Source organism: Protopterus annectens, chromosome 9.part0 (assembly GCF_019279795.1).
Source record: "Protopterus annectens isolate FY-2018-M chromosome 9.part0, PAN1.0, whole genome shotgun sequence".
In the NCBI taxonomy this organism is placed as follows: domain Eukaryota; kingdom Metazoa; phylum Chordata; order Ceratodontiformes; family Protopteridae; genus Protopterus; species Protopterus annectens.
The window spans coordinates 972,703,527-972,726,357 of record NC_056743.1 but is presented as its reverse complement, the minus strand read 5'-3'; the positions used below and the strand labels follow the sequence as shown (position 1 = coordinate 972,726,357).

At 43.7% G+C, this 22,831-nt stretch overlaps 1 protein-coding gene across 1 annotated transcript in view; it reads left to right on the top strand.

The window, feature by feature from the left end:
- Positions 1–22,831, top strand: part of CS (citrate synthase) — a gene marked incomplete in the record, with an annotated part of 801,297 nt that overhangs the window by 60,923 nt on the left and 717,543 nt on the right. The window contains 1 exon segment of the mRNA XM_044083715.1: positions 18,747–18,854. Coding sequence (XP_043939650.1) covers positions 18,747–18,854 — 108 coding nt within the window.

Genomic DNA, 22,831 nt, shown 5'->3' with positions numbered 1-22,831 from the left:
TGTGTGTGTGTGTGTGTGTGTGTGTGTGTGTGTGTGTGTGTGTGTGTGTGTATATATATATATATATATATATATATATATATATATATATATATATATATATATAATATGAGCTTTCCTACTATCTCCGTTACCAACAACCAGTAAATTCTCCAACTGATGTGTTGTGTGAGATGTATTTGCACGATGTCAGTGGAGGCAAACCTCTCACTTAAAAGTACTCCTAATATCGCTAATGTTGTTCAGTAGTACACATGCTGCAACCATCATACACACTTCAAAGCAGATGTATAGACCCACATATGCTGAGGCACTTAGTTGTAACCTTCCTAAACCCCAAAGACCACCTAGAAGTGCACATAACATATACCCTTAGCAGCCCCAAAAGCACTGTTTCAAAACCACACCCATATCAACACACACAACCACATCTCGTGAAACCTCTATTTCTAAGCCAATAAGGCAAGTTACCGCACAATTCAACAATCTGGTCGTTGGAGACTACATTGTGAGACAGACTGATGTCCCACTCACCAGGCTGAATAAGGAGAAAGTCAGTCGGTTGCTTATCTTTGGCTAGGATCCACCACATTATGCAAGATTTCTAGTCATTGGACCACAGGTAACCAGTATTACTCAGGCATAGTCCATGTTTGGTGTAAATGACCTGACACGTACCTCCCTAGACGATATGAAGAGAGACATCTTGGAACTCTCATTGTGTCCTAGGCTGGTATAAGCCTAGCACTGAGCAGCATTTTACCTTCTCCAAGGACGATGCCACAATATAAACAAAAGATTACAGAGTTTAATTGGTTTAGTTTCTTGTGCCATTCTAATGGGGTGAAATATTTGTCAGCATGGAAGGAGATGGTCAAGAGACCACCCTGCTTTTCAAGGGATGGTCTGCACCTCTCCCTTCTTGGCTTTTGAATGTTCACTAAAACATTCTTTCCCCATAGTACCTGTTTTTAGGCAATGCAAAACTGAAAGTGCTTCTGACATAGCAAATCAAGACAAAGAAAGTCTAAAGGTATTACTGCTCAGTGCTACGAGTCTAAACAAAAAGCTGCACTCCCTAGAAGCTCTCTTCACCCTAGAGAATGCGGATTCCTGTGCAGCCAGCGACATGGTTTAAAGTTACGGAGAGCACACCAACAGTGCAAGGTTAAAATGCCTTCCACACATTTAAACCAGCTGCTACACAGACAGGGTCTAAAGGTGGAGGTGTCTTGATTTACATAAAAAAAAATATATATACCTCAAGGCTGGTCAGACAGGGCAATGCACTTGAGCTGGTCCGTGTTCAAATCACTATAGGCAAAATCCAGTACCACTTCCTTGCAAGCTACAAGTCCTCCTCTGTGACCCAGGAAACCCATGCATGTAGCTAAACTTATTGGAAGTGCTTATCATTCAGTCTAATAGTATATTTATGGGAAACTTTAATTACCCTACTATTAACTGAGAATCGTATAAGACACCAAACTTACAGGTACAGAGGTTCCTGGATTTTGTCAATACACCAGCCAGGGGTGCACCCATACTGGATCTGGTCCTCACTAATATGGGAGAGTGCTGCACACTCCCTAGTATAATGTGTTCCCTGCTAAGGTCAGACCACAGAATTGTCTCCAATAAAACCTAGACCCCAGCAAAACCTGGAACATTGTGGAACTACTCTAAAGCTAACTCCTGCTGTTAAGTGCTATCCTGGCAAAATTTCAAGCCCCCATAAACCCTGAGAACACTGCTGCATATGCAGAACTGTTCACAGATACCTTGTACAAGTATGTTAATAGCTGCATAGAGGCAGCTGTACTCACCAGGAAGAAGTACAGAACTAACTCAAAAAAAAAAAAAAAAAAAAAAAAATATAAAAAAAAAATAAAGCCACCCTGGTGAATCACAAAATCAGTAGGCTGTATGATAAAAGGAAGGAAATCATGCCAAAACATAGGAGGTGCTGCACCTAGCAAGATAAAAGCACTCTCAAACTAAACAAACAACTAAGAGGATAAATAGTATACCATAGCCAAATCTGAAGTAAATTTCGCCTCCCAGGACAAGAACCACCACAGAGTATTCTTTAGCTATGTCTGCATCTTCAAAGGTAATAGTTGTGTGCAGAGTGCATTGTAAATGGAGCCACCTATATTGAGCCAGAAGATACAGCAAACCTACTGGCCAATAAATGCAGCTCCAACTTTACCACTAACTCCTCCTCAACCTTCCCTAATGAAATACCATCAAATATAGGTCCCCTGCTATCACTAGGGAAGAGGTCCTTGATACTGTGTTAAACCCAAGAACACTGCGTCAGTGGGCCCAGACAGTATCCCAGGATGCTTTCTAAATAGGTTACGTTCACGTTTAATGCTGTCAGGCCCTCTGGAATTGCTATGCAACTGCAGCCTGCAAACAGGCTTTGTGCCTTATGAATGGAGAGCCGCAACAGTCATCCCTCTACACAAAGGTGGGCCATCTACATACCCTGGAAACTACAGAGCCATGAGTCTCACTAGTCTTGTATGCAAAGCAATGGAAAGGATTATCATGGAAATGATCAAATAATGATATGGTAACCTCCGGACGCTGACCCATTTTGGTTTTGTCAAGGGTAGGTCATGCCTACTCAACATGGTGGACTTCTTTGAGAAGGTCAAAGCAATGGATAAGGGCAGAATTGTTCAGACTGCCTACTTTGACTTGGCCAAGTCGTTCGACACAATACTGTACTAGGACATTGTTGAGTGTCAAGAGGTTAGGTACAGACCTGTATGCCACAGTGTGGCTAGCCAACTGGCTCACAGGACCCAGGAAGTTAGAATTGGAGAGTTCCACCTCTGCAGAGAGGCCATTCACAAGTGGAGTCCCTCAGGGATCGATCTTTGGACTGCTAGTTTTTGACCTGTACTTTTCTAAAGTCAAGGCCAAAGTCAATTGTCTCTGGTTGACTAAATTTGCAGATGATTGCAAGTTAGGAGAATCCCACATAAATGTTCTCCAGGAAGGACTGACACAGACAAACAACTGATGGCATTCATTCTTAGTCCATGGCTATCATGAGAAATGCATAAAGGTATCCTTCTGGAAGTCCTCCACCCCTGGTAATTGTCATATTGACAGCACACCCTTTAGAGTTGACCCAATAGTCAGGGACATAGGGACACACGCAGATGGTAATTTAGCCTTTGACAATCGTGTTTATAGTGAGGAATCCTTTTATGTTGCCCAAGTAATAAACAAAGGTGTGATATCTAGATCCAAGGAAGTCATTAATGATCATTGTGTTTCACTGCTGCAGTCATTACACTTGGGTTATCCGCAGGCAGGCTACCCGCAGTCGGCCCGAGTTCCAAAGTCTTGGTCTGGCATCGGTTGCTGTCACCTCTTCCCTGACATCAGTGCGCCAGGGGTATAAAAGATGCAACAGATGCCATTTTCTCCAGTCTTTCTTGCCACGCGGTGCCCGAAGCAAAAGCAGTTCGCAAGTGCCGGTCGGCCGACTCCTGAGATTTTCGAAATTTGGTTTCAGAACCGAAGTCTACAATAAAGCTAAGTACCCTGTTGGGGAAACTTTTTGTTGCTCCAGACCGATGTCCATAAAAGTTAATAATTGTATTTCTTGTGGTAAGCAAATACCTCATAAGGCCTTTCAGTCTTACTGTATTCCTTACCTAGGCCCTGACCACGACGTTACTAGTTGTCGGTTTTGTGCTAGATTCAACAAACGCACTATTAAACGTCTGTTTGATTTTGCTTTACATTATTTTGGCCGAAGGTTTAATTACATAATGCCGTCGGAACAACCGACGACCGGAATTTATAAAAAACGCAAAGAAAAGGACAGGCATCCGAGGTCCAAAACAGACTAAACCTCTTCTAGGCCAGCCACCGGTTCTCAGTGAGGCGCTTTTGCAGCCCCTGACACCCGCTACCTCAGAGCCACAGGCCCTATCTGACGCCACGTGGAGACACCGAGGCCTGTGGAAACTGAAGGTATTGGGCCTACGGAAACTATTCCCTCAGATGGGTCTGGAGCCGCTGAGCAGGCATCTGCTTCTGAGGGTGTTTTCAGACCTTCACAGCTTACAATTAAGCCCACTACAGCAGCCAAGGCAAAGTTTAAAACACCATTAAAGACAAGGAAACGGGTACAGCATTCTACTGAACAGTCATCCATGCCAAAGAAACAGATGCTTAAAATGGCCGAAGACCTAATTACTTTAGTCAGGGGTTCCCATCCCCCTCCTGACAGAAGGCCTAGGCAAAACAGCGACTATGATTCCTCTGACCAGTTTTCTATTTCCTCTGATTCCTCTTCTGATTAGGGATACTCCTCCCTCACTATGAGGACTCTGATGCAGAAGAGTCTATACCTTCAGCCTCTCCGCCTGAGGATTATTCTTTTCGGGGAAACCCTGCACACCATGAGGGAGCATTTCCATTGGGAGAGCCAGGATTATTCAAAATCCAAGAAAAGGCTCAGACACTTTTCTTTTATTGCCCCAGCACAGTCCCCTGGCTATTCCCCCCTGTGCTTGATATTGTTGGTGAGGTTTTCTCTGAATCCAGTCAGACTCCTGATTCTTTATCCCCTGCATTAGTCAAGCCAGACAGGTACTACAGGGTCCCTGACTCTCATAAATTTCTTTACAAAACACTGCTGGAGATCCAGAAGCAATTTCTCAGGACCCTAAAGGGGTTAAGGCTTCCACTGCTAAAAATCCTGTCCCCACGGATAGAGATTCCAGAGCTCTGGACACATGGGGGAAAAAGTTTACACTTCTGCTACTTTAGCTGTAAGGGCTTAAAATTGCCAGTTTTACAATGTTTAAATATCAACAGTATGTCATGTCATTGCTAAAGCAGAAAATGGTTTCAATCTCAAAGTTCTGACAGTAAGGAAATGCAGGATTTATTGCATGCACCTGAACAAGTGGAAAAGCATACTTTACAATGTGGTTTTGATTCATTAGAAGCTTCTTGCAGAGTTGCAGTTACAGGCTCTGTTATTCGAAGGCATGCTTGGTTGAAAGAACAAAGTTTACCTGACCATGTTAAAGTTAAATTATTGGATGCTCCACTACAGCATGATACTTTGTTTGGTGTTGAAGCAGAAGAGGTGTTAAAGAAAATGGAGGATAAAGCAAATTCTATGCAGACGGTAAAGGATTTCTTACAGGTTCAACCACCTAGGTTTAGCAGAAACTGGCCTTCAAAAAATTGGTCCTTTCCAGTGTCTGACAGGCCAGAAAGAGGCAGATACAGACGCCCAAGAGGCAGATCTCAGCCCCAAGGCTCCTACAGACCTAAACAATGGGGTGCTTCAGCCCCCAAAGGAGGGGAAGACAAATCACAACCCTATAGGAAACAGTCCCAATGACTTCCCTCTACAGATGCCAAGCACTTACCTTTTGGCAGCACCCCTAGGGGGAAAGCTAGCACTTTTCTCAAAAAAAATTGGCACATAATCACCCAGGACAAATGGGTACTGAATCTTGTTTCTCAAGGTTACAAGTTCCACTTTCACATGCTTCCAAAATCAAGAGGTATGCCAGACCTGCCACAGAACCAATGGGCAGAGGCGCAAAAACAAATTACTGCTCTCATGGACGGGAGCTATTCAAAGAGTACCACAGCAAGAACAGGGGCAAGGATTTTACTCAAGACTTTTCCTAGTACCCAGAAAGGACAAAGCCTGGAGACCAATACTGGACCTGTCAATCCTAAATACTTTCCTGGATGTTCCAAAATTCAAAATGTTAACAGTACAGCAGCTTCTACCCATGCTGGGCAAGAAGGCTTGGCTAGTTACTTTGGGACATGCAGGTATGCCTCCTTGAGGTCCAATCAGACAAACTTGCAGAAGATACTTCAGATTCATAGAGGCTCAATGCATTACCAATTCTCTGCACTGCCCTTTGGCTTATCTACTGCGCCCAGGGTCTTCGCAAAATGCCTGGCACCAGTAATTGCATTTTGCAAACAAAAAGGAATTCAAATATAGCCCTACTTGGACGACTGCCTTACTCAAGCAGAGAGCAAGGACATTCTACTAAAGCATCTGGCGTTTGTAAAAAGATTACTAATTTGCCTAGGGTGCACAGTAAACGAAAAGAAATGAAAACTAGTGCCCTCTCAAGAGGTAATATTCCTGGGTGCAAGCTTAAATACAACTGCCCAGATGGCTTATCTGACGCCAGACAAAGGCAACTGACTCAGTACTTTCAACTGATTGCAACAAAGACCCAGCTCCCTGCAAGAAAAATTCTGCAGGCCGTGGGCTTCATGGCATCCTGCATTCTACTAATTCCATATACAAGACTGCATATGAGGAAACTACAATGGTATCTAAAAAGTGTTTGGACTCAACATTGTCACAGCCTGGAGACGAATATAACTTTTAATCCTTGCCTACAACAGGAGTTTCGATGGTGGTCCCAAGCCTGTCACCACAACAAGGGACAGCCTTTCACCTTACCCACAGCCAGGAAGACAATAACGGATGCATCGGATTATGCCTGGAGGGCACATATGACAGGGAAATGTATTCAGGGCACGTGGCCCAAGGAACAAATGCATCTTCACATCAATCAGAAAGAGATGCTAGCAGTACAGAATGACCTGACTGCTTTCAAAGACCTACTACATCCAGGACAACTACTAATAAAGACGGACAATGCCACAGTTATGTGGTACATAAACAAGGGGGCACACATCCCTACACCTGATGCAGGCTCTGCAGGCACAATTCCTGCCAGGAACAAAAACTATACTGGCAGACGAACTAAGCAGAAATGTCATGGACTCTCACGAATGGAAACTAAATCCACAGGTGTTCAGCATAAGGAAATGGGGACGCCCAGACATAGATCTTTTTGCCTCTCCTCACAATTGCCAACTACAGAAATTCTGCACAAGAACTTATCACTCTTAAGCATGGAAAGTGGATGCTCTATCATTCAGCTGGAAATCTCCGACAGTCTATGCCTTCCCTCCAATGCCTCTTCTTACAAACGTGCTCCTAAAAGTCAGACAAAGGCCAAAAATGATCCTGATTGCCTCAGACTGGCCACGCCAGCACTGGTACCCAATCCTAAAGAGCTTGTCTCAGGGCCCAGCTTGGCCTTTACCTCAAATTCCTCATCATCTGACTCAACAAAACAATCCGATTCTGCACAGTCAACTCAGATCCTTAAATCTGGCAGCATGGCAGATAATGTAGCCACTCAGACTGCACCTCTCTAAAGCCAGGAGGCCCAGCACTAGGAAATCTTATGCAGAAAAATGGAAGAGATTCTGTGCTTGGAACCAGGCACAAAGGCTCAACCGACTTGTTCCAAATATACCTCAGATTTTACAATACCTAACTGAGATGCTGGACAAAAGGCCTAGCTTTCTCATCAATTAAAATCCATGCCTCTACCATTTCAGCCATTACAATACGGAACCTCCTATTTTTTCACATCCTTTACTAAGACAGTACCTCAGAGGGGCAAAAAACATAAGACCCCCAAGGAGAGCACCAGTACGAACTTGGGATCTCAATTTTGTTTTAGAAAAACTCACACTGCCTCCTTTTGAACCAGCCAGCACAGCTGATATAAAATTTTTATCATGGAAAACTGCTCTGCTCCTAGCAATAACTTCAGCAAGAAGAGTATCAGAGTTGCATGCATTCATGGCTGTGGAACCTTTCATAATTTTTAACCAGGACAGGGTTTCTCTCAGGACAAACCCAACATTCATGCCAAAAGCAGTTTCCAATGTGGCCCTGAACCAAACCATTTACCAACTTTCTACCCAAATCCCCAGAATAAAGGGGAGAGACTTCTGCATGCTCTGGATATACACAGACAACTGTGATTCTACTTGGACAAAACAAAAGCTTTCAGAAAAACTGAACAACTGTTTGTAGCCTATGTTGCAGGATCACAAGGAAAACCCATCACAAATCAGACAATTTCAAAATGGATAGGACACTGCATCCACTTCTGTTATGCACAACATGGCAAATCAGTGCCTAAGGTCATTAGGCCACATTCTACCAGAGCAACAGCCACTTCAGCCTTTCTCAGAGGAGTACCAACCAAAGAAATTTTACAAGCTGCAACCTGGAGCTCAGTGCACACTTTCACCAAGCACTACCATTTGCCTCTCTACTCTAACTCCAGAGCAGGCTTTGCCACTGCAGTCTTGCAGGGCCTGGTAGCCTCTCCAAATCCAATCTAGACCCAGCCACCCAACCTCAGCTTTGGGATTCAACCCAAGTGTAATGACTGCAACAGTGAAACACTATGAAAATAGTAGTCGTATACCTACCATAAATGTAGATGTTAGAGTGTATTCACTGTTGCAGTCCAGGTTACCCACCCACCATCCCCCTTTACTTTGCTGGGACTTATCTGTACTTCTCAACTCTATACAACCTATGTGGTGTATTTGCTTGTAGGTGAAGGAAATGTTTATATTATTACATGCATGTTTTTTGACATAATTTTATTTTTCAGCCTTCCTATCTGGGGGCAAGAAAAACTGAAGAAAATGGCATTGGTTGCATCTTTTATACCCCTGGTGCACTGACGTCGGGGAAGAGGCGACATCAACTGACGCCTGACCAAGACTTTAGAACTCGGGCCGACTGCAGGTAGCCTGCCGGCGGATAACCGAAGTGTAATGACTGCAATAGTGAATACACTCAAACATCTACATTTATGGTAGGTACACAACTGTACTTTCCACTGTATTTGCCATTCATCAGACCTATCGTTGAGTACAGTGCCCCCTTTAGTTTGTACCTAACCAGGCATATGTTCCAACAACTGGTACATCCGTAGAGGTTCCTCACTAAAAGAATGCAGGACTTAAGTAAAATGTCCTCTGCAGACCACTTTAAAGCCTTTTCCCTGTATTCTATCTCCTACAGGCTGTCTAGGGGAGAACTGTGCCTGACATACAGGGCAGTCCTTCCTCTGATTTACCTCCTGCATGTCCACAAAACGAACAGCATCAGAATTATCCATTCTAAAGAATTAAACCTCACCTTTGATATAAATAGCACCTGCTGGAGAGAGAGGTATATATTCCAGAGACTACCCTGTCTCTGGAATAGATTCCCCATCCATGTGAAGCATAGTATTTCCTTAACCCAGTTCAGGTGCAACTTGGGCAATTGGATGGGAAACAGTAATTTCATCCCTGGTTTGGCATCTATGTCTCTAATGAACAGAGGCAATCTGTAAATGGTTAATCTCCCAAGCCCCTGCTTACACTTATCAAGGATACCAGAACTTGTTAGAGATTTGGGATGCATGGCCTGGCTTAAAAAGGCTCTTGTGGCCATTAGCCTAGTAAACACCTGTGAACCTGTGCTTTCCTCCATATTCCAGTTCACCATCTTGCAAGGAGATTCCTCATGTTTTGTACTAGGTCATCTCCATTCAGGTTTATTGCTTTGCTTTTTGGGCCTTCTGCACCTCCAAGAGTTTCCACAAATTGTCTGGTACCAGTAATTGAACACAGGGAATCCATATTTTTTCCTGCTTGGACAACCTGTTAATCCAAGCATCCTCTCCTCAGAAACCAACTGTGACACCTCCAAGTAACCTTCAAGAAGTCCTCCCTGCAGACAACCCAGAATGTAGTTTTCCTATGATTGAGTGGATACCGTAAAGAAGCAAGGCTACCTGCCTCATGAATAAATGCAGTGTCTTGTAGATTGCTTTCACAACCTGACCTCCTTAAGCCAGTGCTCAGCAAGAAAAATGCCAAGAGCCTTGGGTTTCTTGGCAGCAACTATTCCAGTGCTGCTTCTAACCAAACATCAGGTACCATTGGATTTTCTTAATGTGGAGACAATTTGGTCCCAACACGCATACACTCGTTCACCCTCTAAACAAAGTAATCCAACAATTACCTCATCGTAGGTGAGAGCTCTCAAGGTGGAGGGACTTGGTGATATTCAACCTAGGACTCCTTCACGCTACCACTTTCAGTTCAAGAAATGCATACAGCTGCCTTAGACTAGACATGGGGAGCCTTGACAGATACTGAGTTCAGGGCATGTAGCAACCAAAATCAACACGAGAAACACCTCAATGTGAAGGAGATGAGGGCCCTCACTCAAGCTCTTAAAGTTTTGTCCAACTTCTGGAGGCCAGGTGTTCATAGGCAACAGTTATGTGGTACATAAACAAGGAGAAATAGTTTTAACAACTGTGCAGATAGGCAGAAACCACCTAGGAGATTGCCACCCATAAAAACATGTCTTTATTGGCCTCGTACATTCTGTCACAGAACAGTGTGATGCACTTACAGGACCTTGAAGGATCCTTACAAATGGACCCTCAACAGACCAGTCTTTTCTGGACATCCTTCACTGTTGGGACACTTGAGCTCTCTTGTTTCTGAGATCAACAAGCAGCTGCCCTTCTGCACCAGGGACCCTTGCTCCTCAGCCTGAAGGACAGATGCTTTCCTCTTTAAGTGGTCAGGGAGATTTTTCTATGCCTTTTCTCTTCTGTCTCTCATCCCAAGGGTTCTTCTAGCTTTTGTTTAGTTTTCAGAACTCTTGCTAGTGATCCCTTCTGGCCAAGAAAGCATTGGGTTTCTTCGTCTCATTCACCTCACCAGTGACAGCTACCACAGGCTGTCACTACAAGCGGATCTTCTCACACAGCAGAAAGGGGTCACTATTGCACCCCACCCTGTCATCCCTGAATCTAACTCTGTGGTTGATAATAGGGTTTTAATTGCTTATAGGCACCACCTTTCAAAGGACATGATTAAAGTTCTCCAGGAGACCCACCACTCAAAAATCCTACATAGCCAAATGGAAGAGATTTTTCTTTAGATGCCACAAGAATGGACAAAACCTCAACACATCACAAGTACCTTCCATACTAAAATATCTGTGAGAGCTCATGCATATACTGGTTTGGGCTACTCTTCCATCAAAGCCCACCTGTCAGCCATCTGTGTCTCTATCCCTCAATCCTCTTGTGTCTAGAATGGAGGTCAGATTATTCTTTAATGTGGTGCTGCGTAGTAGACCACCATGTAGGCCCATAATTGTGCCTTCGGATCTCGCTTTTTGCTAGACAAACTTGGTTTTCCTCAGTTTTGAACCAGCAGTCTCAGAAGATCTGAAATTCTGCACATAAACTGTTCTACTTCAGCTCTTAACTTGGGATAGTCTCAGAGCTTCAGGCTGTCATGGGCATCCCAACCTTTTTTCCCCAAGGCAGGGTGACCTTATCCTTCATTTACAGGCTGTAAATCTGCTTACCACCTTTCCCAACCCAACAAAAATGTGAGATGAACATTGCTACATGCACTAGATGTTCACAGACAATTAAGATTGTATCTGGACAAAACTAAATGCATTAGAAGATCTGGCCAGCTGTGTGTCTCCTTTATGCTTTAAAATTAGGCCAACCAGTGTCTAACCAAACTATTGCAAACTGGATCTCCAAGGCCATCTTTTCTTTTTATTCGTTACATGGCAAGTCCTTCTCACACCCTAGCTCATTTTATCAGGACAGTAGCATCGTTTTGGGGCCCTCCTACAAAAGGGTGGATGTTAGGACCTTACAGGAAGCTGCCACCTTATCCTCTGTACGCATATTCACTAAACAGTACAGGATTGATGCATTCTTAAAGACTAGGGCTGCCTTTGCTAGATCAGTCCTTTCTGGCCTCTTGGACAGTTCTGCAGCTCATTAAGAATCCTCGATTGCATCCCCTTCATCTCTGGGAATTGTCCATTCATTATGAATACTGCAACAGTGATTTTGGTCAGGACATGGTGCAACTGTGTACGAACTCACCATAACTGTAAATGTCCTACTGATAACTGTTATAGTATTCCTTCTCACCCTCCTTCTCTATATTCTTTTTCCATAATCGCACTGCCACTCCTTATGTCCTTATACTGTGGTCAGTATCTTAGAACAAATGGGGCCTGTATATAACTTCATACTTGACCCCTCCTAGCTGACCAGTTTCTTGCTCTCGGAGGTCTTCAGGCTACTGGCTTAGAGATGGTCTGAGGAATTAAATTGGTATGTGCACCTGTATGCACCTTGGTTTTCAAGTTGAGGTTAGACATACAATGTTCATCATGTTTCACTGTTGCAGTCATGACTGTAGGGTTCTCCCTTGCCGGCAGGCAGCCCTCTGTCGGCCAGAATCCCAAAGTCTGGGTCCGGCGTCAGCTGTTCAACCATGCTTTTTGACGTCAGAGCACCAGGAGTATAAAGCTGACAGCCGACGCCATCTTCTCCGGTCTTTCTTGCCGTGTGGTGATAGCAGTTCGCAAGTGCCGGTCGGTTGACCACTGACTAATTTTTCTATATACTTCGGTCCGAAGACTTTCTTCTCCACTCAAAGCTAAATACCCCGTTGGGGAAACTTTTTTCTTGCTCCACTCCGATGTCAGAAAAAGTTAATTGTATTTCATGTGGGAAGCAAATACCTCAAAAGAATTTTCATTCTTACTGTATTCCTTGCTTTAGGCCCTGACCACGACGTAGCTAGTTGTCGGTTTTGTGCTAGATTCAATCAACGCACAATTAAGCGAAGGTACGATTTTGCTTTTCATTACTTCGGTAGGCGCTTTAACTACAAAATGTCGTTGGATACGGTTCCGGCTACCGGAGTTCACAAACGTCGCAAGGATAAAGACAGGCCTCTGAGGTCCAAATCTGATGATAACGCACATGCGGAGCCAGCTTCAGGTTCGGCCGTCGTCAGTGAGGCGCTTTTGCAGCCCCTGTCGTCGGCCATTTCAGAACAGACGGCCAAAACGGACTCTCATGAGGAGCCAACCAGGCCTTTAAATACCTCTGTTGCAGGACCTTCGAACAATGCTCCTTCGGATGGGTCCGGAGCCGCTGTGCAGGTACCGGCTTCCGAAGGGGTTATCCGGTCTACTCAACTTTTAGTAAAGGCAAAGCCCAAAGGCAAAGACTCCTCCTAAATCAAAGACTTCAACACAGGCCTCTTCTGAACTGGCTCCCAAATCACAGAAACAGTTACTCAAGATGGCGGAGGATTTACTTACTATGATTAGGGGTTCTCATCCCCCTCCAGACAAAAGACCAAGGCAGGATGTTTATTACGATTCCTCTGATCAGGCTTCTGTTTCCTCAGTTTCTTCTTCTGATCAGGAATATTCTTTTCCTCCTTATAGGATTCTGATGTGGAAGAATCCATTCCTTCAGCTTCTCCTCCTGAGGATTTCTCTTTTGGGGAAACTTTGCATAAAATGAGGGAACATTTCCACTGGGAGGGACAGGAGTATTCGGAATCCAAGAAAAGACTGAGGGATTTTCTTCTTCTTCCCCAACATAGACCCCTGGCTATTCCTCCTGTTTTGGATATTATGGATGATGCCTTTTCAGAGGCTAACTTAACCCCTGACTCTTTTCCTCCTGCTCCTGTTAAGCCTGATAGATATTACAGGTTCCTGATTCCCATCAGTTTTTATACAAGAACCCTACTGCTGACCCTGAAACCATTTCTCAGGGTCCTAAGGGAGTTGAGGCTGCTTCTGCCAAAAATCCCATTCCTACTGAAAAGGATTCTCAAGCTTTGGAATGATGGGGGCAAAAAGGTGTACACTTCTGCTACTTTGTCCATTAGGGCTTTAAACTGTCAGTTTCATATGCTTAAATATCAGCAATTTCTCTTGTCTGTCTTGAAACAAAGATTTTCTTCCATTTCTGCCTGTGCAGAGGATAAGGAATTACATGACTTATTGCATGCCACTGAACAGGTTGCGAAGCATGGTTTACACTGTGGATTTGATTCCTTGGAGGCTTCTTGTAGGGCTGCGCCCTCTGGCACAGTCATTAGGAGACCTGCATGGCTAAAGGAACAAAATTTACTTGAACAAGTTAAGGCTAAATTATTGGATGCTCCTGTTCAGCATAATGTTTTGTTTGCATCTAAAGCTGAATAGGTGATTAAAAAGATGGAGGATAAGGCGAAATCCATGCAAACAGTTAAAGATTTGTTACAAGTACAGCCTCTTAGATTTAGCAGGAATTGGCCTTCAAAAAACTGGTCCTTTCCCTCTTCAGACAGGTCTCAGAGGGGTAGATATAGACGCTCCAGAGGGAGGCCTCAAACACAAGCTGCTTATAGACCAAGACAGTGGACTGCTTCTACCCCTAGGGGAGGAGACGACAGGTCACAATCTCAAAGGAAACAACCTCAATGACTCCCTCTGTTGGGCTACAGGAATGTCTTGCCTGGAAGCCCCCCTCGGAGGAAAACTCTCTCTCTTTTTTATCAAAATTGGACTCAAATAACTCAAGACAAATGGGTTTTGGATGTGATTTTAAGAGGTTACAAATTCCATTTTCATACCTTGCCAAGGCCAAGCGGATGGCCAGACCTTCCAAAACATCAATGGACGGAGGCCTTAAACCAGGTCGAAGCTCTTTTGGCTATGAATGCCATAGAACTGGTTCCTCTTTCAGAGATGGGAAAAGGGTTTTACTCGAGGCTCTTTCTAGTCCCAAGGAAGCAAAATTCATGGAGACCCATTCTGGATCTGTCTGTCTTGAACACCTTTCTAGAGATTCCAAAATTCAAGATGCTTACTCTACAGCAGTTGCTTCCAATGCTGTCCAAAGATGCATGGATGGTAACTTTGGATTTAAAGGAGGCATGTTTACACTCCCATCAGGCAGGATCGCAGAAAATACCTCCAGTTCAAGGCCGAATCGAGGCACTTTCAATTCTCTGCGCTGCCCTTTGGATTGTCTACTGTGCCCAGGGTCTTCACCAAATGCCTGGCTCCAGTAGTAGCTTACTGCAGACGCAAGGGAATTCAAATTTATCCTTATCTAGACGATTGTCTAATTCAGGCAGACAGCAAGGATGTCTTACTCCAGCATCTAGAATTTGTACAGAACCTCCTCAAGTTCCTGGGATTCTCTGTAAACATAAAAAAGTCAAATTTGACACCATCACAACAGATAACTTTTCTGGGTGCACTTCTAAACACTACAACCCAGATGGCATTTCTGACATCCGAAAAACAATTACAGCTGGCTTCAACTTTCAAAACCTTGGCAACTCTAACCCAACTATCTGCAAGGAAATTCCTGCAGGCTTTGGGTTACATGGCCTCCTGCATCCTTCTCGTACCATATGCAAGACTACACATGAGGAAAATACAGTGGTACCTAAAAAGTGTATGTCAGCATTGCCACAGTTTGGACATACTGATCCCCGTCCTTCCTTGCCTTCAAAAGGAATTTCTTTGGTGGTCCAGGGCATGTGCTCTAAACAAAGGGAAACCCTTCCGTCTGCCTCCTGCCACTCAGATTCTAACCACGGACGCCTCTGATTATGCTTGGGGAGCCCATTTTCAGGGCAATTGTCTGCCGGGCCTTTGGACAAAGGATCAGAAGCACCTGCATATCAACTTAAAGGAAATGTTAGCCATTCAGAAAGCTCTATTGGCCTTCAGGAATCTCATACAACCAGGACATCTACTAATACGGACAACACCACAGTTATGTGGTACATAAACAAGCAAGGGGGATCTCATTCCTACCCCCTTTGCAGACTAGCCATGGATTTATGGAACACGGCTCTAGCTTGCAATCTGGATCTTCAAGCTCAGTTTCTACCAGGGAAACAAAACTTCCTGGCAGACAGTTTGAGCAGAAACCTTTCGGATCCACACGAGTGGATGCTGGACACCAAAATATTCAGGATGATAACAGCAGTATGGGGTTGTCCTCACATAGATCTCTTTGCATCCCATCTAAATCATCAGCTACAGAATTTTTGCACCAGGACTTTCCACAGAGACGCTTGGAAAGTGGATGCCCTGTCATTCAGTTGGGAGGAACCTCTCGGGATATGCCTTTCCGCCTCTTCCTCTTTTTCCACTAGTTTTATTAAAGATAAAACAGGACAAGCCCAAGATGATCTTGCTGGCTCCAAATTGGCCTCGGCAGTTTTGGTATCCAACTCTAAAAAACCTATGCCTGGAGCCCCCTTGGGTTTTACCTCAGTCTCCGAACCTTCTGTCCCAACATCAGGGTCAGGTTCTACACTCATGTCAGAACTCTCAGCCTGCTGGCCTGGTTAATCCAGGGCCTTTGATTTCTTCTTTCCTACCCAAGCAGGTTATGGATGTCATTTTAGAAGCCAGACGTCCTAGCACTAAAATCTTATGCAGGAAAATGGAAAAGATTTTGTTCCTGGATGCAGGCTCAGGATTCTGATCCTCTTCTTCCTAACATTACTTTAATTTTACTTTACTTGACAGATCTCTTACATAAGGGTCTCTCTTTCTCTTCCATTAAGATACATGCCTCTGCTATTTCTGCTCATTATAATACAGACCTTCCCATCTTTTCCCTACCAGCTCATGAGACAGTTCCTCAGAGGAGCTAAGAACTTAAGACCTCCTAGATCTCCTCCCATTCCTGCTTGGGATCTCAGCTATGTTTTGGAAAAACTAACCTTGCCTCCTTTTGAGCCTGCCGCTTCTTCTGACATCAAGTTTGTATCTTGGAAGACAGCTATCCTGTTAGCACTAACCTCTGCCAGGAGAGTTTCAGTTACAAGCTCTTATGGCTGTGGAACCTTATATTATTTTTCATCAAGACAGGGTATCTTTGAGGACTAATCCTACCTTCATGCCTAAGGTGGTTTCCAAAGTGGCTTTAAATCAAACTATCCACTTGCCAACCTTTTTTCCCCACTCCTCAAAGTAAAGGGGAAAGGATTTTACATTCCTTGGATGTACACAGACAACTACGTTTTTACCTGAACAGAACCAAGGACCTCAGAAAATCAGAATAATTGTTTGTTTCTTATGCTTCAAGTTCCCAAGGTAAAGCCATTACAAAACCAACCATTTCTAAATGGATTGCTCATGGAATCAGATTTTGTTATTCACACCATGGAAAGCAAATCCCAGGGAGCATACGGACTCATTCCACCAGAGCTGCAGCCACTTCTGCGGCCTTCCTCAGGGGAGTTCCTACCAAAGACATTTTGGAAGCTGCAACTTGGAGTTCAGTGCATACTTTTTCTAAGCACTACAATCTACTTCTCTAAGTCTAGGGCAGGCTTTGCCTCTGCAGTCTTGCAGGGCCTTTTAGCCGCCCCTTCTTCTTTATGACCACCTCCCTTTCTTTCAGCTTTGGGATTCTACCCTACAGTCATGACTGCAACAGTGAAACACGATGAACATAGTACAGTTGTGTACACCTACCATAAATGTAGATGTTGAGTGTCTTCACTGTTGCAGTCTGGGTTTCCCTCCCTCCTGTCCCCTCTTAATTTTACTTTTGTGTATTTCCTTTTTTCACCATTCTTCTGAGGTGTATTTGCAAAGGTTATGGGACCTTTTTCATTTTGGGACTCCTGACATCTGGGGCAAGAAAAACTGGAGAAGATGGCATCGGCTGTCAGCTTTATACTCCTGGAGCTCTGACGTCAGGGAGCATGGTCGAACAGCCGACGCCGGACCCAGACTTTGGGATTCTGGCTGACCGAGGGCTGCCTGCCAGCAGGGGAGAACCCTACAGTCATGACTGCAACAGTGAAGACACTCTAACATCTACATTTATGGTAGGTGTTTCACAACTGTACTATCCTGGGAATTTAAACCTTTGATACCCAGGATGGACAACAGCGGTGATGGCTCGTTAATTATGAATACTGCAACCGTGATCAGGAGGATATCTACTGGTATGATAAGTTGTTACACAACTGTACTTTCAAAAGCTTGCTTGCTTTACACTGGAAGTTTGGGGAGATAGCACTTCGTGCGACAGACACATTTGTCGTTGGGAGTCTGCATCCGAGGTGGCTCCCCTTGAACCAAAATGTGAGACTGCATATGTTATAATCTGTTTGACTTCATTGCAAAAATAGGATAAGAAAATGTAGTAGAAATCTGAGCTGCCAAGGCTAGTGGCCTAGCACTGCTCAGCTTTCACCCACAACCTCCAGTGGTTCCGACTAATCAAGAAAGGGGAATGAGTAAATGAGTCAGTTGGGAGGTGGGACTAGTTAAAGTGGTCAGGTAGAGAAGACCACTCCTCTCAAATTTTAAAATTTCAGCACATAACTTGACTCTACGTGAGCAGCTATAGCCATAGTTTCATGTCATTTCTGTTAAAGATTTGTACACTTGTATCCAAAGCCTTGCCTGAACCTTTTCAAGGCCATCATACAGTGTTTGGGTCTGAGAGGTGGCAGTGCTGTGGTGAGTGTCCAGTGTATAAGGGATGAGTGAGCAGATACAATCACTTTTGTCATTTTTAACTTATTCTCTGTGATCACCTGGTCCAGCTGCTACATGCAGAGAGTGCTCTAGAAGGCAGCAAGCTCCCATTTCTGCCTCTTCTACAGATTAAGTGAGAACTAGCACTGCCACTATCTAATTAAAACATGATACAGCTCAATTGGGTAGGTCCTAGGGCTACAGTGCGATTCATTGACACTGAACAGTTGAAGTCAGCCTTTTTGAGTTATTTTTTTTAATGCTTTATTGGTTGTTTTTGTGTTAGAATTTGGCAGTATTTGAAAGCGTCCATTATAAATGAAACAAGCAGTGTCTGATTGGGTGAGTTAGCCTTCAACAAATACAGATTTCAATACTCTAGTTATGGCAAGCCAGTTTTATTTACTTTGTTTCTTGACCGATTTAAATATGGTTTGTCATTGCTCACCTGCTTTCCTGTTTCTCTGTTTTGTAGAATCTAAAAGATGTCCTTGCAGACTTGATCCCCAAAGAACAGACCAGAATTAAGAACTTCCGGCAGCAGCATGGCAAAACAGTCATAGGGCAGATAACTGTGGACATGGTAAGAGCACTTCTAATATGATATCTGTGACATATATTTTAAATGGCAATTAAATTTAAGAGTACTAAGGCAGAAAAGAAGCCTCTTGCTTCATGTGTGCGTATGTCTGGGTTTTATTCCTTGAACCTCATCTGACGGCTCCTTTTACCTTTACCCGTTTGTCACATTTGTTTTGGGTAGCCATGTGTCAACCATTCTTGGGCTGAGCAAGAACCTTGCAACGTATTAATTTCTTTCTGTGAATCCAAAATTGGCCTTCCATTCCCTGGCAAGAGTCAAGTGGTTGGGAGTGGGTTGGCTCGTCTGTTCTTTAGTGTAGCCTATCCCCCCACCCTTGGCAGCTGTTCTAAGCTCTGGTTTTGCTGTTTTTGCTCTATAAAAGGGGAAGCATGTCTTGACATGCCAAGTTTCCCCCTACCTTACCATTGCTAATGTGCTTAGTATGGGCTTAACAGGTTTGGACTCCACTGGGTGTAGAACCTAGTGTTCCTTCTAGTGTCACTCATTTGACAAGCCAGAACTGCATCCCTTTCTCCACGGTGGGCGAGCATGCAGCAGCTGCTCAGTCCCATCCTCCCTGGCTAACTAGTTACAGGAACCTGAGCTGCTAATGAGATACTGGTTCCCTCACTGTTGTCAGGTTTTTATCCCACTGTTCCTAGTAGGTGGCTTGGCCCCTCCTTTATTCTTGATATAGATTACAAGATGAGATGACGATAAAGACCTTTCTTGATGGTTCAACAGGAAATGCTTCTTGCCCCTTCCCCTGTGGTACTAGACAGACAGAAGCACTCCTCAGCCTTCCATTTCTTGACTGTTTGCTCCGGCTCTCCTCTCTGGTCCCCATTTTCTTGTTACTTCTGGCATTACTGCTTACAAACTTTCAGGCATAAATGTTTGATGTAGTTTTGATTTCTGCATCACAACCTTTGAGTTCAATGTGTTAAATGTCTTCTATGCCATCGGTCTTAACCATTCTGATGTCAAAGCTGTTAGCTTGTGGGGTTTAGGTGGAATGGGATCATTGTGTGTCTTGGCTTGGCTGGCTTTAGACCCCTTTGCTTTAAGACTCTGACTCTGGGTTGGTAGGGCCATCAGCTGTGTTCTTGGTGTTCATTATCAGGATCAGGCACAACTTGGCATTTATTCGAGTGTGGAACCAATGTAGAGCTCAACATTGATCCAGACAGTTTTGCATCTGCTGCCCTTTTGCTTAGTCTTGTATTGACTATAGCCTTGACAAGAGACATTTTTTCTGTCTGTTCCCCCAGCTGTGTCACCCTTTTCAAGTCAATAACATGTCAAAGAGGGCTGAGCAGCTCTTGCGGAATCATCTGGTATATCTGGACAATCCCCACACAAATGCACGCACACTTTTCTGCTGATCATCAGCTTGCTCTGTTGGCCAATCAGTGCATTTGTTTCCACATCCATGGGGCGAAAGTTGGCTGGGAGAGTTCTCCTTGACTGATCACTCAAGAAGTAGTGATCAGGGGTGGTTTGGCTTTTTTTGCTTGATTGGTATGTACTTGTTCATGCTCTGGGGGAATTTGTGCAGTGGACTGACTGTATATTGAGGTTATTCCCCTTGCTTCCGCAAGGGGATTACCTTCTCCAGGCAGCTCCCATATTCTTGGTAAGCACAAGTCTGTTTTCTTGGTCTCAGCTGGAGAAATACATTGACTGTGTGTGCCCCTGAGTGCTCACAATTCTCCCTGTCCTAGTAGAGGTGAGCAGGTCACACCCTGTTCACTTTTATCCCTCCCCGACTAGCTGCTTCAGTGCCATGGCTGCTGTTCAAACCCTAGCCACCTGGGTTAGAATAAGGGCTCTAGCCCTCTGTGCCATGGAGCCAGGCTATATCTAGGTGAGTAATGGCACCTCCCTTATCCCTGGACCTTTCCACTCTGCAGTCAAGTAAGAAGCATGGGTATAAGAGGAAGTATCTGGACTTCACCATCCCAGATATTGATGATGGTGATTCCCTTCCATTGACATCCAAATGACACCATCTTTGGGAAAGCCCTTGAAATCAGGCAAAGGACAGGATGGCTCACAGTCCACACATCCTGTCTGCAGGATGATCTTATGGGAAGCCTTTTGGTTCCCCTACTTTCTTCATGGGTGTTTGCCCATAATGGTGCTCCTTGCACTCAGAATAGCATGAGAAGAACCCAACATGGTCTCCTATTCCAAGGAGGCCAGACAAGATCCACAAGCCTCCTAAGAATTGAATTGCTGGGTTGAAATCCCCAAGCCACATTCTATTATTGCTGCAGCTGCTTGTAAAGAAGCTCCTGCTTTGCAGAGACCTGTTGTCCATATTTGTGATAGTCTAGAACAACAGATAGTCCTGAGAAGCATGTTTTGTGCCTTCACTGTGGTGATGGTAAACTGTCACACTGTTTACAGTGGGAGTTGACTGATGAAATTCCCAGTTATTAATTTCTTATTCAAGAAGTTTGTCATACTTGACAACACAGTCCTGTCTCAAACCTTGCTTTGTGACTAGCACATACATCAGTGGATGGTGTAGATGAAGTAGCAGGCGCTAGCATAAACCTTTACCATCATAGTTGGAAGCATCTTGCAGATTTTGCTTAATGCACCATTTATGGGTCCAACTTAATTAGAGCAAAAATTAATGAAAAAAAGGACAAAGGTTCTCATGCCAGTTTTGGATTTAATTAGCCTAAACAAGTTCATCCCCAGGCAGTATTTCTGAATGGTTGTGGTGCAAATCGCATTTTCTTGTTTGTTGGACATGCTCTTTGGACCTCCCAAGACAGCAGACTACACACCAGGATCACCATGTGGTTCACAGGGTTTCTACACTTCTAGGTAGGAGACTGTCATCGGTTCTCGTTGCTTCCATTTGGCTTGCCCAGAATGTATACAGAATCAATCCCTGGTTTTGAGGTGGGGGAAGAGTTCCTTTGTTGTTTTTTACTTTTTGTGAGGAAAAGTGTTCTGCTTGTGCATAACATGGTTGTGAGCGGGATGGGGCTAAAGCCAGCACAGCAGCTATCCAAGTATTACCAAGGGATGCATTTCTGAAACAAAAAAGTGTGTGTGTGTGTGTGTGTGTGTTTATTTTAAATAGATATATAGATATATAGATATATAGATATATAGATATATAGATATATATATAGAGAGATATATATAGATATATATATATATATATATATATATATATATATATATGTATATATATATATATATATATATATATATATATATATATATATATATATATATATATATATATATATATATGATTTACTATTAGATTTTGAAGCAAATGACTGTACTGTTGTCAGGAACACGAAACAGTAATATCGACCACCAAAAGCCAACCTCGAACGGTTTTGACATGGGTTGAGATCGAAACCTATCTCAACCCATGTCAAAACCGTTCCGAGGTTGGCTTTTGGTGTTCGATATTACCATTTTTGAACTTCTGTGTTCGACAACAGTACAGTCGACGGAGTTCACTTAGAAAATCTAATAGTAAAACATATATATATATATATATATATATATATATATATATATATATATATATATATATATATATATATATATCCCTAGGGCCCTTACAAGCATAGCCAAGTTCTACCCTCATTTCCACGATCAGCACCAATTGCCCCTGTCCAAGAGGACACTGGTAGAACCCCAGGTTGAATTTATGGTTACCCATCCAATCGTCTAGATTGTGTTTTGAAGAGGGCCAATGAGGTGCTATGTTTGACATGAAGTGGTAGTCCATTCCAAAGGTGTGGTAACCTCTGGCAGGCAAATCTTTCCCTCCAGCCGGTTATATTAATGTCACGTACCAGGTTTAAGGTCTTTAGAGCAAGTAACCTGTGCACCATTTCACTTTTGAATATGCAGCATTTCCAATAAAGCAGAGTCAGATTGCCTTATATGCAAAGCATAGAGCACCTCTGAGTGTTCTTTATAAAACAGAGTAA